Raw genomic sequence first — 18,764 nt, forward strand, 5'->3', positions numbered from 1 at the left:
CGTTTTCATTTATGTTTGTTTATTTGATGATTTAACAAAACCACTTGAATCTCGTTATAAATCATATATACAATGGAGTATACACTTTGAAATGCTATACGTACCGCAGCGCGGGTCAGTCGATGGAAAACGATAACGCGAGATATATGAATTTAATTTAATTTCAAAATTCGGTCCACCGAATCGAGGTTCAATCAACTTTGTATAATTGCGTATGATTGGGAGACAATGATTGTTATAAAAAAAAAAAAAAAGAAAAATCCAATTTACGTAACACACAAAGTGTATTCTCTCAACATCTACCGGTCCGTCACGATAAGGGAAAAGGAGAAAACATTTCAACACATGGCACAAAAAAAAAAAAAAAGAACGCGATAGCTGATTCCACGATAAGGTTCAATCTGTGCGCAACAAAGGAAGCGGCAAGTCATCACTGTCTGTTGAGAGAAAACACAACGGGCGCAGCTACTTTGTGCACCAAAGAGGTATTTCTTTTCTTTTTTTTTTTTTTTTTCGAAAGGCTTTTCCCACCGGGCGCGCGTTATGAAAATCGTTTGCTTCGAGTGTACAAATATATATATATATACACACGAGCTTGGACTCCTCCCCCATTGTATCGCGCGCACATAATGACGTCTCGCGCGTTGTAAACATAAACACACGTGGCCGCCATTCATTGTCTCGGGCCCGCAGTGGAGCGGCATTAAAATTTCACGCGCGTGTGTCTCGAGCGTAACACATTCTTCCTCCTCCCTTGGCTCTCACATTCAGACCCCCATTAGCGCGCTGACTACGACTTCCACGTACATCCAGTGCTCAATAATATCTCTCTCTCTCGTAGCAACATCATCACAATTATGTCTCTGCATTTGTATAATAATGATGATTAATAAGTGCGGGCTGCACAGTAGAGTGGTTGGCAATTTTTTCTTTTTTTTCCCGAATTTCAATTGATGCCTGGAAAATGATGGAGGTGTACAAGAGTAAGAGAAATATAAATATTGATGATAATATTTTGTGTCTTGTCTTGAATAATGTTGGAGCAATATTAACCTTGTCTTGGTAAATCAAGCGACTTAGTTTTATTTTTTTTTTTTACTCAGTTATATCTAAGTGTAAATATGGATTGAAAAAAGCAATCGAGGTGTTGTCACCTCTTTTTTTTCAATATGAAAAAAGTTGATGAACAATTTATATGATGTTGATAAAAGATACATTAATATTCATTGACTTTAACCCAGACAAATGAGTTTATTTAACAAAAAGAAAAAAAAAAAATCAGCACAGGCCTTTTAAAAATCAATACAATAAAACACTTGTGAAAAAAAAAAGATAATTAAATTAAACATTATATGTGTGGGCATCAGCGCAATATAAAAACAAAACCTACAAAGCTTGCTGTATAGCCGCTCAAAAACATGCTCTTACTTTGTGAATTTTCCCTTTTCAACTTGCGAATATTACGACACATGCGCGTATAGGCTTTGCTGCCTCCCGTACTCCATAGATAGAACTATTGCAATGATGTTAGTAGCGAGGGCCGAGAGCGAACGCGATAAAGTTTCACTCATTCGCTAACTAAGTTATTAACTTTCCTAAGCCTCCGACTATCTTGATGTAGCTGGTACCCCTCTGTTTTCGTTACGAGTAAGCGCGCAAGTTTCCCCAAACGCAACCGCATTAATAACCGCGTGATACGCTTTGACGCGTTGTAATCCGTTGATGAGAAAAAAAAAAAAAAAAAAAAAAAAAAACTCCGACTACCAGGGAAGACAAAAGAAACAACCACACGTGACGATGGAACTTTCGTTTTCCCGCTCCGAAGACACGTGGGTCGTAAAAAAGCTGCAAATGAAAGAATAAACTGAGGCGATTCAGATTGTTGGGAAAAATGTATCTTCAACTTTGAAAAAACCTTCCTTTTTTTTTTTTTACATCGAAACGAGTCATTTTGATAAATACAAGAATTATCCTTTTCATTCTATGTCAATCATGTTTGAGATGAGATATAAGATGGGGAGCGAAAGAAAAGAGTCTGAGGCGTGTGTTTACTCTCGGGAAATTCTAAATGCACCGTTTCAGGTGTAATAATGTCGAGATGCGTTTTCACCTTTTTCCGCTCCTTGTTTGCTCGGTTGACGTGTACCGTCTACCCCTTGCGATATTTCCTCCACTTTTTTTCGGGAGACAAGGTGTTCGCTTGGACTACCTTTTCGTAGATAATTAGGCGGAGATGTCTTCGTTTGATTAGACGTGCAACAATTTTTCCAATTTGAGACTTTTTAATTCAATTCAATACTGGTTTGCACTTTATTTTCACGAAACACCTGATATTGTCATAATTGTTTATATCAATTAGCTTACAGTTGAAATTAATTCAATCCGTACGAAAAAATGACGCCAAAGAGAGTCGACATTAAAGCAAAAGCTTTGATGAATCAACTATAGTTGAAAGCCAATAAAACGTGACCTTTTGTCGATTTGGTCGTGCAAGAATTTCAATAAAGCCGAATGGAACAAAAAAAAAGCACGCACACGATATATGCACAAAGTTACCTCGTATAGTTTTGCTTGGGTATAAAAATAAACAACGAGACACGCCACAGCCGAGCGCGTATAATCAAATATTAACAGGGAAAAAATGTGTCCTCGATACGAACAAAAATTCAGACCCAATAAGAATGGTATGGCGTTTCAGCATCGAATAGGCGTCGCACTACTCGCCGGAAAATAATATCTATGGTACGAGCTGCCGCGTCACAACACGGCCACATGGAAAGTGCGAGGAAGAGCAAAAAAAAAAAAAAAAAAGTAATGCGCGACCCCCGGCAATATAAATCACATTTAAGCATCACCCCGGAACTTCGTTTTCGCTCAACGTATACTATATAGGTGAGCGTACGCGTTGCGGAGCTTGGGAGTGTAAAAAAGATCCATAAAACCTGAAATTACAAGCGCAAACTCTACTCTATTTTCTATACGCATTGGAGAGGCTTCACTGGGAATATACGAGTCGTATTCCACGTGGAAAAGGTATATAGCCATAACAGGGAAATGTGCGATGCCGATCGGCGTAATTCGATGATAAAAGGGAGAGACGTTACTCGTTATGTTAGTACTGGCGGTCTGTATACAAACAAGTTCTCGTTCGTCCGACACTGCGACACTATACGGGGGGGGGGGGGAAATTACTTTCGTGTGGCAGCTGTCTTGTCCCGGTGAACTGATCAATTCCTTGGAAGTTGACGGCGTTTTTCCCGTGCGAATCGTGGGGAAATGAGGACTGGGAGGAGAATATGAGGAATGAAGGAGACGCGGACTGGTGTCCTGTAATACACCTATAAGGATATTTCTCGCTTTTATAGCTCCTGAAACTACGTCTGTTTCCATACTAGGGGTATAACGAGAGGCGTCGTCGCCGACTTCCAATAATTGTCGTGCCAGAGTTTGCCTCGACTTTACACATCGCCATAGTCTGGTTTTTTTTTCCATAGTATTTGTTATTACCTTTATTTTTCGTTTCGTCTAAATTATGTGCGATAAAGTGAGCTTACATGTAACTTTCAAGTACCAATACGCTACATATAAATGCATTTTGTGAATATTCTCAATATATTGATGAAATAGCCAGTTGTTGAATGAATCGTGTAACAAAATTAGAAAACACAATAAAAACTGTTTTTCAGTGTGCACGTTGTTTCGGAGAACGGAACAATGTTTTTTTATTGCAGTTGTATCTTTCAACATCACGGTATTATTGGATAATTAAAATTTTATTGCAATACCTTATAATATATACTGTTTGAAAGATGAATTTCCAAGAAAATAAATTTTGTGCAGTCCAAAGTAACAACAACCCATAAAATTTACCTTTCAAAAATTGATACATTTTTTAGTGATTTTTGAAGCCTTTGTACAGAAGCAATAAATTGTATTCGTTTTAAATTTTATCATCTAGAGAGGCACGTAAAATTAATTGACCGAATGTAACATTATTTCAAACGGTCAAATTTTGTCTCGTATGTTCTGGCGTGGCATACTTTTTGTATGACCGACTCAATAAATTTTTCTCTGTTTTTTCAATTCAGGAATCTTCCTGGAAAACTATGTAATTAAAACAAAAAAAAAAAGTATATACGTATCAATCGGCGTTTTAAAAATCTCCACCATTTTAGAGACGTTTGATTTATTTGTTTTTCCATGAACAGGCTGTAACACAGTTAGAAATGACTTTTGTATTCCTACGATGAATAAAAATGTTTTCACCAAAGTTTCGTGATACGTCGACTTGATTAACAATACAATTGATCGTGATACGAAAAATACTGCAAAGTTATTCTGCAGAGAATTTTTGAATGACCAATATCAAGGTTGGCGCCTGTTTGAACGTTTTTAAAAAGGAATAATTATTTCATGTATTGGATGTAGAACAAATAAATTGAATAGTAAGTACCAGATGAAAGTGAAATACCTATGGGAGACCCGACGCTGTTTAACATATATGAAAGAAACTTAGAAATCCAAAATTAAATATCCATTTGGCAATTGTACTCGTTTTTGCAAGCAGTTTGTTCAATTGAAATTCTATTAAGTTATATGTATTTCAGCCCTGGAACAATTTCATTGAGATTCAAGTACCGATGCTTTCCCTTTTCCAAAAATGTATCGTCCCACTCGGTTGTTGGATAACAGTTTTGAAAGTCTAAAAAAACACAATGCTGTGTACGAGGGACTTGTTTTTGTTTTTCAAATATTACTTGAAAAAAAAAAAAGGAACTGAAAGTGTTGTGACTATTGTTTCTTTTTCCTTTGCTGTACGCAATTAATCATCGTAACACACCCAAGCAAAATCTTTCCTGGACAATCATGAATCCCCCTGTGGTTGCACACCATCAAGATCAATAATCTGCATACATCAGATCTGAAAAAGTCACGTTAATCATTAGCCCTGAAATCAAAATGCATCAAAGAAAAAGTCGCAAGTATCGAAGGACGGAGGACGGAACGCTGGGGAAGGGAGCAGCTCGATCGAGAGCTGGTATTCACACACCAGCGAAAATAAGCGAGGCGTCGCCGGAAAAAACGCAATCGCGGACTGTATGGTATTGGTAACTTTGCAGCACGTGCGAGAAGAATAAACGAGGGGTACAGAGTGTCGTGCGCGGGGTGGAATAAGAAAGAGCCGATTTGATTGAAGCCACGAGCGAAAGGGCGAAGAAGGGCCTCGGATTGGCGCACGCGGGACCGAAAGCCGGGATTCCCCCGAATCTCGAAGAGTCCTGAATGGAACGCAATTTGCGGATAGACGACTTCTTTTCTTCCGTTTCGAGGGGGTGGAGGCGACCGGCTACCCCTTTGCAACTTATTTCACGCCTACGCGGATCGAGCGTGTGTGTCGGCACTTGCGAAGAGACTCGAGCTTATCGAGTTTCGGGCTCTTTCTTTCTTTCCATCCGTACCTATATACACCGGATGAGAGGAGCGCAAGACTTTTGGCTCTTTATAGCTGCTGGAGTTTTCCGTTTCCGAGAAATACAATAAGAAAACGCTTGCTTATGCGGGGAGTGGAGGGATAATTTTTTATCTGATTGCCGGGGGGTGGTTTTATCAAATTTACCATCGATCGAAAGCTCGACTATAGGCCGGGGTCGTCGTAGTCCGTTGGCTTTTTTTCGATTTGTTTCACCTTCCTTTCGAACGATAATTCATGATTAATAATGGGGTACGTTGGTTACTATCTCGTTAATATATGGCGCTTGAAGTGTACTTTTTCACATATTTAATATTACGATACTTTTATGGTATCAGTAGTTACTTATTGTTTTTATATCACATTCCAGCATCTGGTTTTGTTACAAATTTAACGCTCCCATTTCATTTAAAGTGATAAAACTATTTTATGCTCCCATATATTATAACATAAATTGTCCCAATTTAAATTTTTGACCATACTTTACACAAAATAAAAGAACGCATGTTACATAGAGCTTTTTCAATTTATTTTTAGGGGTGTAACTCTGTTTTTCGATGGTCGTAGCGCCGACACCGTTTTTTTCCTGATTTTTTTCACACAAAGCCCTTAAGGGACCTCCAGAAAAAATTTACATTCTATGCAACCCACATAAAAATGAGAGAGTATTTGCACAGTTTTATTGCAATCATTTCTGCAGCCTTGCATTTACGAAGCTAGTAACGTTCAATTCCGAGCTGGCGTCGAAAAACAAAACCCCCTGGACGCGTATGTGCAAGCAAAATACATTTTCCGAGTATCTTTCGTCTCGAGGCAAAATCACTCGTTGGTTGTACGAGCACGGCTAATGGCGCGTGGGGGAGAAGGCAGGTTGCAGCGCATAGGAATAGTATCATATAGCTTGGGCCAATCGCGAGCACGCGAGAGGGAAAGACAAGTCGGCCGACGCCGTCTAGAGATATGAGGAGATGCCTCGCTCAGATTATACGAAAAGCCCTTTAAATCCACAGCTCTTTCGGACGCCTCGCTCGCTCAACATGCTGCAGCACATCCTTACACCGTAAGGAGCAGTGAGTCCGCACCTGCAGGGTATGCCTGTGCAAGAGACTCTGTACATTGGGTATCTCAATCATTTTTGCTCCGTATACACATATTCGTGACTTTGGGTTAAGATACTCGATGAAAACTCACTGGCTTTTTCGTGCTTCGCACGACTTTCGAGTAAATTCTACATGTGCTCTCTTTTTAGGAAATAATTAAGATTTTTTTTTTTTTTTTTTTTTCATCATGGAAACTTGTAAGGAGATACTCGAGGATTTTGTATGCCTTTTCTTTGGTTACACCGATGGTTTTAGTCTCTCTGTTAAATATTGGACAGCGAGTGTCTGTATAACATAATCGCCGTCCAAAAATCTTCAATTACAGAGTTGCTAAATTATTTCATTTCTAAGAATTTTAAATTCATAACGAAATTTTGTTAAATGTTATTTTGCGAATTTTCGAGCACCTCTTGCTTCAAACGCTGACGTAAAGCATCATAATCTCGAAACGACTTAATCCTCCGTGCGAGGATCACTTTCGAGCTCGCATAAATCTCCGGCCAAAGTCCCGCGGCTTAATAACCTTAGCTCAACGATAAGAGTGAGTTATATACCCTGCGATGGAAACATTATACTTTATACGCTTTATTTATAAAATTTTACGACTCGGTGACTTGACAAATTTCAGTTCTTGTTGTTCGGCGCGACGATACGTGTATGCCTTATAAAGTTCATACATGTAAAATCAAAATTAATGTACAATTACTTGTTTACGAGCAACAGAATAGAAAATATTGAATGTCAGATTTAAAAGGAAAGAATTACGTATGTGTTATTCGAAGCGATATCTTATAAACGTGAATCTCGATGTATAACTCTACGATTTATTGTTTGGTGGAAAATAAATAAAACAAACAGAAAGAGAGTATACCAAGGATCTTGAGGGTCTCGGTGATCTCCGTCTTTTTTTCTTTTAATTTATAGGTAGATAACACGAACATTTTTCTCGTGGAAAAAAAAAGAGAAAGGAAATCCACTCTTTTTCGAAAAAAAAAAGAAAAAGACTAGCCGTGCGAGCAGTAAATTAAAGTCAATTTAAAAAGCTGCCGAAGAAATCGAGGAGCGACAGCTCGAGATGAGATAACAGCGGCTCGAAACTGACGCCCCGGAAAAATTAATAGCGCCGGACTCGAGTGAAAGGAGGAAAAAGTGTTTACGGCCTTTTTTCCTTCCTTCCTTCCTTCTTTCGTCGCCTCGCTAGCATTTCTCCGCCAGCCGAGACCGTAGCCGTTTCTTCGGAGGCCCTTCCATTGCGTGTCCCGTGTGTTCGTATGACGGTCACGTTTATGCGAGATGAGACATAATCGCTGGAACTTTTCTCGGTAATGTACGACACGTCGTGATACTCTTACACTTTTCTTTACGACCCCAATCGCTTGTATTGATTTTACGTATCATCTGCGACGATTTGTAATTCGTCCGCGTTCGACAACAAGTTCAAGTGTATACACGTATGGAATACGCGTACGAACATTATTTTCAGAGAGTCGGAGGGGGACCCAAAAGCCATTAATCGAAACATTTGTCAAACCGAGTGTCATCTTTTAAAGGAAAGCCCTTACACTTTGGAAACCGATCTCCTTCGATTTTTTACCAAAGGAACTCTACAGTCAAGAGATGGGATCGAAATAAATAACGAAAAAGTATTCGAACAGTACGATACATTTTTTTTTTTTTTTTTTTTTTTTTTTTTTCATTCTATACCAAATGGTCTGTGAATGAAAAAAGTTGTTACCATTTGGAGTTTCGAATTACACGAAATCCCATTTAAAAACCTTTTTTTTCAATAATTTGCATACGGAGAAAGGTGTACCTTGAGGACCGTCGTGAAAAATCATTACCCATCATTATGTAAGATTACTATTTTGATGTTGTTACAGTTATGTTGGGATACTAATGAAAATTTTGTTTTTCATCTCAGCAAATCAAAATTAATCGTCACCACCGTCCAAACGCCAACGAGTTTAAGGTTGATTTTCCCATTTCCATGTGTTGAAACCACAACGCACGTTGAATGATTCATCAGAACAAACGCTGCGATGAGTCCCCATGTAACGTCGCTGTCAACAGCTCGACAACCCAGCCCATCTATACACTTGTACCTTGTAGCAATACAATTTAAAGTGGACACAAAAAAAAAAAAAAAAAAAAAAAATTAGATCGATAGAAAAGAAAATAAGCTGTATGAACATAACAACGTGCAAGGAATTTCAAGAACCCACACTCCCCGTATTCTATGGGATATACCTCAAAACTCCCTATACCCGTGAAGGAGCACCCCCAAGATCACGTTTGTCGTGAGAAAGAAAGGAATTCGAGAAAAAAAAAAAAAAAAAAAAAAAAAAGAATGGGGGAGAAAGTGAAAAGCCGTATTTAACGATGGCGGTAACCTTAGAGAGTTTCCGAGCCCCCAAGAAGGGGGTGTGGTTTCACCTGAATCGATCCCTCCGAAAATCACCTGAACCTTTGGGCCTCCCACGCCGCCACTATGGTCGTGTATTCCCCCTCGCCTTTGGCTGACTTTTGTCTCTCTCTCTCTCCATCAGCTTGGTATATATATCCACCTGTGTGTACACGTGCTACAATCGTCTTTCTAGTCGAGTTTCTGTCTGCTCGTCCGCCGCGCGAATCGGTCCATGCTGTTTTCAATTGTTGTCGCCGGAGCTCGAGCTCCTCGGTTCGATGCTTTCGGTATTTACCCGGGCACTTTGTCTTTGAGCGTTCGGCTTAGTGTCCGCGTCGCCCCGGCTGTAATCTTCACTTTTCTTTTTTTTTTCCTCACCCTTTGTCTTTCCTTAATTTCTGGCTTTTGAAGTCGTTACACCAGTACAGGTAGTCATGGCTGAGGTGGTTTCGAGCGCGCGTGTGTTCCAAAACCCTATTGGTATCGATGGTATTTTCATACCTGTGAGTTTTCGTATTCAATCGGAACTTGATGACATCACTGTGAAAAACTGATGCAAAGCAAATATTTGTCGTGTCTCAAGTTGAAAAAAAAAAAAAAAAAAAAAAAACTATTTGGGTGATAGTTCAGTCATTGGTAGTGCTAGTTTTGCCCTAGGAATCTTTTTGTCGGAGATCTCGAATGGGCTTTACGCTTTTGTTTGGAGAAGTAGTGTTCTCCAAAGTCGTAAAACGGAGCTGACTTTTTTCAGGGGGCCTTTATTTATTTTTTTTTTCCTTTGTGCCGTCAAAAAGCACGAATGACCATTTCGGTGTTCCGAGATTTCTCGGTGTTAATGAAAAAAGTCACATGCACGTTTTACCAACCACTGAGTTATATACATGTATATAGGTTGTAGACAGTGTCGTGGGGTAAAACCCTCAATAAATTAAATTTGGAAAATACATGAACAAAAAGGGAGAATATCTCGAGTCCTTCGACCGAGAGGTTGTGCGAGTTACTTCACTTACAATAAGTAGGTATATATATATCGATCAGAAAATTTTTTTCCAGCAGAGCTCTGGGCCATGGAGCACGAGGTCAATCTATATATTCGTTTAACGCATTAGTTTACGTACAATTAAGCCAATTGGAGAACACAATTATAAAAGTTGACCATTTTTTGACGATTCTTTATCAGTCACTAATTATTCCCTACTTTTTTATTCGTATTTATTTTTTATTGTATTCGATGAAGATAAAGTAGGTTTTAAAGATGTAAACGTCTTCGTATAGTACAATATAATACGTGTTTCTCATAAACAGTATCGCAAGCTCCAAGTATTACCCTTAGCTACAAAAGGATCTCATAGCATTGGGAAGAGCATGCATTAGATAAGACCGGCTTAGTTGGAAAACAGGTTTTATTATGCACTCGAAATCTCCAAAAACGTACTTTTATATCCGTTTGATGAGATTTTCTGTGAAAAAAGCTCCTATGATGGCACTAAAAGCAAAATGAAATGGCTTTTCGTTGGGTATAAACAATAGACACGTGATAAAAACTACTGTTGTTATCCCATTGATGTGTTAATTTTATTTTACTGTAACGTCGATTGATTTATCTATTTCGGAACGAGTAAGGCTCATCCATTGACGGCATTTTCAACCAACAAGTGCATTTTTCAAAGACTTATGTACACAAAAACTATACGTAGTATCACTGACTTCAAGATTTGTTGAAAAAAAAAAAAGTTACGAAAACCGAAACCCCTAAACTGGCAAACCTAATCGTTTCATTAAGCCTACCAGCCGTCAGACCACCATTAGCATCCGAATAACTCGCAGAGGGAGAGAGAATACAGTAAAAAACCCCCTTATTTTCACCAGTCCATTACCGATCTCACACATTATGGTGTACACTCGCAAGAGAACTGCACGCACATGTGCGCGACGGGGTTGTTAGCCTTTCGGGGAACTCCTTTGCTATGCATTACGCAAAAGTTGCGCAATTATGGTGCAACGCAAACAATCTTTCGTGTCATCGCGTCGACGGCTGGAAAAAAAAAAAAGCACAGGCTCACGCAATAATTTGGATGGCGCCCGGTTCGCCGAAGAGCCGAATTCCGAAAGGGAGGACAGCCTTTGAAGAAAGGAAGAGAGAGAGAGACACGAGAGGAAGCCACAGTTGGAGATTGGGAACCGCGGGACCTTACGGTGAATGTGCATTACACAGGTATATAATATACACACGTCGGGAGCAAGAGGATCGGGCGAACGAGAGGTAGGGAGGAATAAGGAAGAGGACGAGGTGCATTTATACACACGATATAGGTACAATGGCGGAGGTTCTCTCGCTCCGAGGAGCAGCGGTGCGTGCAGGAGCGCAACTTGCGATGTATAGCAAAGGATGCTGGGCCGAGTTGGTGTTTGTATATATGCCTGCATTCGCATGTACGAAAGCCGAGGGTACAAAAGGCACGAGAGAAAGAGAGAAGGACCATCCTGATCTTTCCTTTTTCTCCTCTCCTTCGTACTTCGGCGCGGAGGAGAGGGGATGGAACGTGGTTAGTTTACTTTCCCGGAGCCTATATACCTACTCCTCGGTGGTTACAAGGTAGGTACTGCTACGTGTATACATGGCGACTGCTGCTGTGTGTTCCCGAGGTTGCTCCAGGCGCGGTCGTGACCTCCGCAACTGCTTCCCCCCTCCCCTCTCCCTTTTATACTCCATCTGACCTGGCTCATTATAGTTTGGTTGTTGGAAGGGGGGCGAGTTTGGGAGTAACGCTGTATGACGGATGGCCAATTTGGGATTAATAACCCCTCGAGCTGGACATAGGTGGGAAAAGAAGGGCCATCATGACGTTATGTCATGGAAATACAAGTATCCAAACTCACTCTGATATAGGACACGCGAGTTCTTACATATGTGTGGTAATAATCCTGCGTTGTTCTCGCTGATCATCATCATACTTATGAGAATGTTTGTGATGGATCCGAGACTTTGATGGAATAACTGAGAGATTATACTGATTCCAATAATGTGTGGCTAACACTTTGCAAACTAACATGTGACTTTGGTCCATTTCGGTAAGTTTAGTAGGCATTATTTCTATCCGTTTGGTCCTGTGAGTTGAGCCGACTTTATCAAGCCGAAAAAGTTCCAATGATTATATAGACACAACGCAGGTAGAACCCATAAAGAAAGGTTTTGCCAAGAGTAAGAGAGATGAAGGTAATACTTAGAGGTAAGCATAATAGCTTTGCTTGCACAAGCCAGATGCAAGTGGCTCGTACTTTTGCGCGCATGGCTCTCCAATCAACTTCAATTAGAAAACGAAAGTACGCGTAGGTATCGAAGAGAGCGGCGATGGGAAATAAGTACGAAAGGTAATCGTGCCCGATGGGAATTGGCAAAATGTACGGATTTTGTTGTTACCCAAATGCGTGGTGTATGATCGAGTGGCTTTATAAAACCACTTCAGCGATTGTGCAACGTTGCTGCCGACTTGTGCACGTTTTTCCACATGGAAATTGATCGAAATCCTATATCTCAGTTCGATTCACGTTGTCACGTGGAACAATACTATTCAGAGTAGCGGATAATTCGATTGGAGTTGGAAATCTTTATCGAGAAACGCGGCAATCGGCAAATATATTAGCAAAAGCGCGGCATACCTTTGTCTTGAAACCCATGCGAATATGCACCGGATCAATGATAAATAAATCAAACGTTCCTCGTTGCCTGTACAAGTTGCGTAAACGTTTCGTTTCCACGTGAATAAGTATCGGAAAAAAACTACGTCTCGGACGAATCGACGATCGATTCATCGTGCAAAACCGATAACCCAACTAAACGTCTATTTTTCTGGTACAAAGGGACATGATATCTAAATATATTATACACTGTTTTCTTCACAAAGACTATTAATTGCCACTTTGATTAGAAAGTACTCGTTACGTTACTGTTTGTCGTGCTCTTCATTGTAAAAGACATCACCGATCGGAACAAAAGCCAATCCAAAAGTACCAAAAAAGAAGCAACGGCACGAGCGAAAATTACCCTTGATTAAAGATCCAAAATAATCGTCTGTTTCTTCGAGCGCGACACACGGGAGACACGCTATGAAAATTGATATGCCCACTGGCAAAGGCCACCGAGGAGGAACCAACGAGCGCAAAAAGGTCACGGAAGTATCGTCCTTACCGCGAGGGAAGGAGACACGTTGTCATGGGGTCCTTCAATTTTGCTGGCCAGTCCAAGCAAGCGGATGAAAAAAAAGAAAAAAAAAAGGAAGCCGGACTGGAGAAGGATGGAGAGAGAGAGATGCACGAGGCCAGCGAGGTGTAGGTTTTACTTTCCACCTGACGTCCCGGCGTTGTCGCAAGCAGGAGAAGAAGAAAACAACACCACACGGCATTCTCCTCTCTCCCCCCCTTTATCCTTCCCGTTCCACTCCCTGTGCATACACCTGATGCCTGCGACTTTAGTCGCAGCCTGGCGAAACCATAGATGTGCTCTCACTCTTCCTACCCTCGTATACTGTAACATCCCCCCGCGCTCCTCTTGATTCTCTTACCAGGTAGAGACATGAATATATATATACTATGTAGCAGCTCCGTGGTGCCGGGCTCGCGGTTACGAGGCTCTTTTATTGTCTCTCCTACCCGAGCTATTTTCGCGGCTCTTGCCGTGTATACGTATAAGGCTTACGGCTGTCTCTATACACCCGTGTGGGTGTACCGTTTCTGCTTTATTTTTTTTTTATTTGTTTTTTTTTTTTGTACGAGCTACAGCCGGGCTCAGGACGCGGAGAGAAAATTCCTCTTCTGTACCTTCCTCCCGCCCTCTCCGTTTTATTTTCTCCCGTTGTTACCTTTGCACGCGAAAATGGAATAATTGGCGGGGGGTGAGAGGGCTCTGGAATGCTTATCCCAAGTTTTGTCTCCTTTGAGAAGAAGGTGGTTGTTTTTTTTTTTTTCTTTTGTATTCAGTACAATGTGTCCTAACTTTGTTTCCAAGATATATGTTTCTCGTTACGAAATTTCGAGTGAAGAGCTTTTAATGGATATCAATCTGTTTGAAGGTTTGCAGTAACCGAAATCCACACAAATTTGATATTGACGAGCATAAACTTGTCGATCGATTGTTAGTACAAAAGCTCGGAAATTATTTACACAGGCACAATAATGTAGTTTTTATTGTGTATTTTCTCGTGTTTGCGTAAAATTGACAAGACAGGGTTGAAACTTGAGCGTTACACTTGCAGTGTAACAAAACCTTGCCAGTACTTTGGCGAGTATTAAGCAAACACCCGGAGCTTAGGGAAATTTACTCGGGAAGCCATGGCCCATACGTACAACGCACACGCCTACGTACGTACACAAGAACCATAATTGCACCCACTTTGTCTTGTTCGCAGTTTCGCGGGAGGTTACTTATACACGACGCACACCCAAGGGTGCAAAACTTAATCATCCATCAAAGTTTTTGCTCGACCCACTTTTTTTTTTGTTTTTTTTTTTGTTGCCAAAAGCACCGGCGTAAGATGATTACGGGCGTTCCGAAGGGGCCGTCTTTTCGTGTGCCATAATAGGTACGGCATTATGTGGGGTAGGGCGGCCTCGAGCCGCACCCGAAACTTTGATTAATAAAAGATTAATTGGCCCGGAGCCTGCAAGTGCAACTCGCGAAATTTTCCCCCGAGCCGTGCATATACACAGCCCGGCTAACTGAATTTTGCATTTTTAATGCCACGCGCCCGGCGGAACTTTGTTGTGGTTCGTTATGGGGGGAGATTCGTGTTCGCGGCCTCTTGATTTTCTTGCAATTTATCGAGAAGTTTGAAATTCGAATGAATGACGGGATGACCTTTTGTTTTATGAGTATTTTGCCTCCGAGAACTAATTAAACTTGCAACGAAAAAGTTCGGTCTTGAAATTTATGGGAATGCACGTCTTTTTCCGCAAGAAAGTTTTGACGACGTCTACTTACGTCTCGGAAGTTGTTTTCACAAAAATTTTTAACTGCAGAATAATTCAATTATCTCTCGGTTCGAACTTTTACGGAAATACGTGTAATCTATTTTTCGTAAATGGAAATGTTTTCCACCCACTATTGCGAAAAATTTCAACAGTCGAGCGACAACTTAATTTTAACTTCTGTGCAGAGTTACGCAATCAATCTGTAAAATTAATCAACGTTACTTATGCCAATTTTTTATTTATGCCACTATTACCCTCATGCCATTTTTGCAAGTTACATATTTTGTTTCTATTTTTTTGACGAATAAAGTAAATCTGATGAGATGTCGTCAACACATTACAAATTACTATACGTTTCACAATAAAAGTATATGCAGCGAAACCTCGGACAGGCTACCTGAAACTCAATTCCAACAGTGAAATTGTTGTCCATAGGCTACGTAACATGATTATAGCACAGAATCGATAAGTGAATTTTACGAAGCTCTTGGAAAACTGTAACTTTATTGTAACACTAATGAAAAGTTAGTGCTTGTTGGTGATGAACAAAATGATGTCGTTGCGTTTTCTACTACCGTCAACCTGATAATAATGCTATCATCGTGTATGTGCACACCAGTATTTATTAATATAGCTGTATTACTAATCCAAAGTCTGAACAAAGTGTGACGAGAAAAAAAAATGTTATACATCGAAAGTACCTACTCAGTACAAACGAAGAGGAAGCCAAAATAAAATTTTGTGACCACAAAATCATTCATCAGCTTGGTGACTGAAACGCAACTTAATTGATGTATCTATAGGGAACTATGATATTTTAAATATATTTCACGTTTTAAGCAACGTATTTGTGACTGTCGTTTTATTAGAGTTTCCAAAAAGCCACTGAAGCTCTTTGTGTCTTTATCTATTGATAAAGCACCGATTATTATATCATTAACTACAGCTCGCGTATGCTAGACTTTCGTAGATACGAACGTTATATTTTTGAGTGTGAATGCATTTGCTTTTTTAGTCAGCAACTGTACGGACCATAGTTTTTTTTTTTTTTCATTAATCTTACAGTATATTACGTTAATATTAACATTACTTGTTTTAACGAAATTTTTTAGTAACTCTTCGTAAATATTTTTCGTGTATACATACGTAGTTACGAAGTTTCAGTATAACTGGTGTCACTAGTTTTAAAACAACTTTCTGGAATATTCTTGGGACACGTGGCAGCACAAATCAGTTTATTTTAATTTAAAAATCTATAGAAACAAGTGCTTGGACAGTACAATTATCTTTTGATCCAAAGAAAAATAACGTTGAAATAAAAAAGGTGAGTTTCTATTTAATAAGTAAATTACTTTTCAACATTTCGAGAACGTCGACAATTTCATTTCAATATTGACACAGTTGTACCTGAAGCGTTATCCTTTTATTTTTATTTTTTTACTAACCAAAGTTGTTTTCATTCGAATATTATTTTGCTTACCCGGAATAATTAATGTAAAGTAATTCAAACGTCATGTATTATTTGTTGTGACCGATAACCAAAATTTGTTCACAAATTGTTGTTAACTGACAGCACCAACGCTACAAATCCGAGGCTAAAGGAAGAGAGAACAAATTACATCTTCGAGAAAAATGGCCGACGGCAGGTATGGCAGTAATTACACTGGAAATGCGCTCAATAAGACGCCCGAAAAGCCTTTTACCTGCTCGATGTGCTCGCGAGCTTACAAGCGACCGGGCAGTCTCACCAGGCACGCTTTTCTCAAGCACACCAACGAGGAGCCCTTCAGGTGTACCGTGTGCTCGAAAGTTTTCTACCAAAGCAGCCATCTCAGTGTGCACATGCGTACCCACGGCGATGATGCAAGGCCCTACGGTTGCTCCATGTGCTCCAGAGCTTACAAGCGACCGGGCAGTCTCACCAGGCACGCTTTTCTCAAGCACACCAACGAGGAGCCCTTCAGGTGTACCGTGTGCCCGAAAGTTTTCTACCAAAGCAGCCATCTCAGTGTGCACATGCGTACCCACGGCGATGATGCAAGGCCCTACGGTTGCTCCATGTGCTCCAGAACTTACAAGCGGGAGTACCACTTCGAGAACCACATGATGAAGCACGAGTGGGGCCTGGTCGGTGGGCCCTTCCGTTGCACCGAGTGCCTGCAAACTTTTTCCAACAACAGCCTCCTCACGAAGCACGTGAAAGCCCACCACAGCTACAACTGCGCCCTGTGCCCCCAAACCTTCGTCCGGAGAAGTCATCTGGACTACCACGTGCACCAGAAACACTTGTTCCGTTGTAACGAATGCTCACTGGTTTTCACCGATTCCAGCGAACTCAAGCACCACTACCACGTCTGTCATTTTTACCGCTGCTCTCTTTGCTCGGTATCTTTCAGTCGGAGCATACATCGCTCGAGGCACATGGCCACTCAACATTGCTTCCGTTGCTACGCGTGTCGAAAAATCAGTGCCACTTACAACGGCCTCTTGAACCACAGATGCAGCGGATATTATATTTAATTAGCTTTTAATGGTAAAGGTCCAAAGTGAGAATATCCATCAAGTTTTCACAAATATCCAATGATTGTACTGGCTGTGCTTTGTGAATTTCATAAAGTTAGCGATAAGGAAGTTGAAAAGCGATTAACAAATGATTTTTATTCAACACCATAACATCAATCTATGATAGACCTACAATACAATTATTGGGAGTATGTGGAACATTTTGGGATTAAGCTATATATGGTTCTGATAATATTTTATTTTGTTTCAACGACACGTGTATTTTTTAGGTGTTTTAAGATATTACACTTTTGTCAACGACATTTTATTGTTCAAACTAAGTAACATAACTCTTAAGTTGAAATTTAACAACTGCAAAACTCAGTAAATTGTATAATGTCCGGTGCCACTCAAAACATTGGGGAGGAAATTACCACAGTCGTATCACCAAATTGAGTGCGATGAGTTTACTAGTAAAATATACATGTCATAATCAACGTTTTAATAGGGAATATAATCTTTTTTCAATGCATGATTCCTTTTAACACGATTCTTTGGTATTTTAGATATTTCTTTACAACTATTATTGTATACTAACCCCGATTTGCGTATCAAAGTAGTACTCTTATATGCATTGATTTAATTATAAAATTTTCATTAAGTTAAAATACAGCGTAAACCTATTAAACAAAAGTACTAAGTTTTAGCTTAGAAAACACAAGTTGTACATTCATGTTATTACCAAGCAAAAAGTTTTATTGCAATGTACGTACTGTTACACACGAAGAAAATTATTATGAAAAAAAAAAAAAAAAAAAAAAAAAAAACCCACCTCGTATAATTTCAAATAAAAAACTTAGCAGCTGTAAAAACCATTTGACACAACATGTATCTATCAGATGAATAAAAATAAGATTTATCCTTGGAAATGTGTAAGTCCTCTTCTGTAATTTGATTAAAAATATGATTCAAGTGTACATCCTTACAATGCCAATGATGATTTTTTCACAAGAAGGTTCAAAGTCAACGTCTCGAGCGAAAACAAAGAGAAAAAAATAATGGATTATGAGTGTGCACACTTGGCCAACTCCATCCGAATGCGAACGGCACTTATGGTTCCGTACATGTACGTGCACGCGGCTGAGATTGATCATCGAGCCCAAACTCGTAATTTTCCAAGCGCACGCTCGCGTGGATGTACCCATCACCTAAGTACTTGGTTGCACGTGGAACCTCGGCCCGCAAACGGCTTGGAAACACACATACACTCGCACGCGAGCAAGAAAAAAAAAAAAAAAATTCGAGTTTTGTTTGGGGTAAA

General features: G+C 40.0%; 2 protein-coding genes across 2 annotated transcripts in view; both read left to right on the forward strand.

Moving 5' to 3' along the window:
• LOC106640587 (protein turtle) overlaps positions 1 to 18,764 on the forward strand; it is a 285,202-nt gene that overhangs the window by 19,145 nt on the left and 247,293 nt on the right. The window lies entirely within an intron of this gene.
• On the forward strand, positions 16,084 to 17,597 carry LOC106640544 (uncharacterized). Its single transcript, XM_014354617.2, has 2 exons — positions 16,084 to 16,265; positions 16,515 to 17,597. Exon 2 carries the CDS (start codon positions 16,574 to 16,576, stop codon positions 17,459 to 17,461), a length of 888 nt encoding a protein of 295 aa, XP_014210103.2. The 5' UTR covers positions 16,084 to 16,265; positions 16,515 to 16,573; the 3' UTR covers positions 17,462 to 17,597.

Source organism: Copidosoma floridanum, unplaced genomic scaffold, assembly GCF_036245765.1.
Source record: "Copidosoma floridanum isolate Cflo_tuat_1 unplaced genomic scaffold, Cflo_Japanese_pri ptg000001l, whole genome shotgun sequence".
In the NCBI taxonomy this organism is placed as follows: domain Eukaryota; kingdom Metazoa; phylum Arthropoda; class Insecta; order Hymenoptera; family Encyrtidae; genus Copidosoma; species Copidosoma floridanum.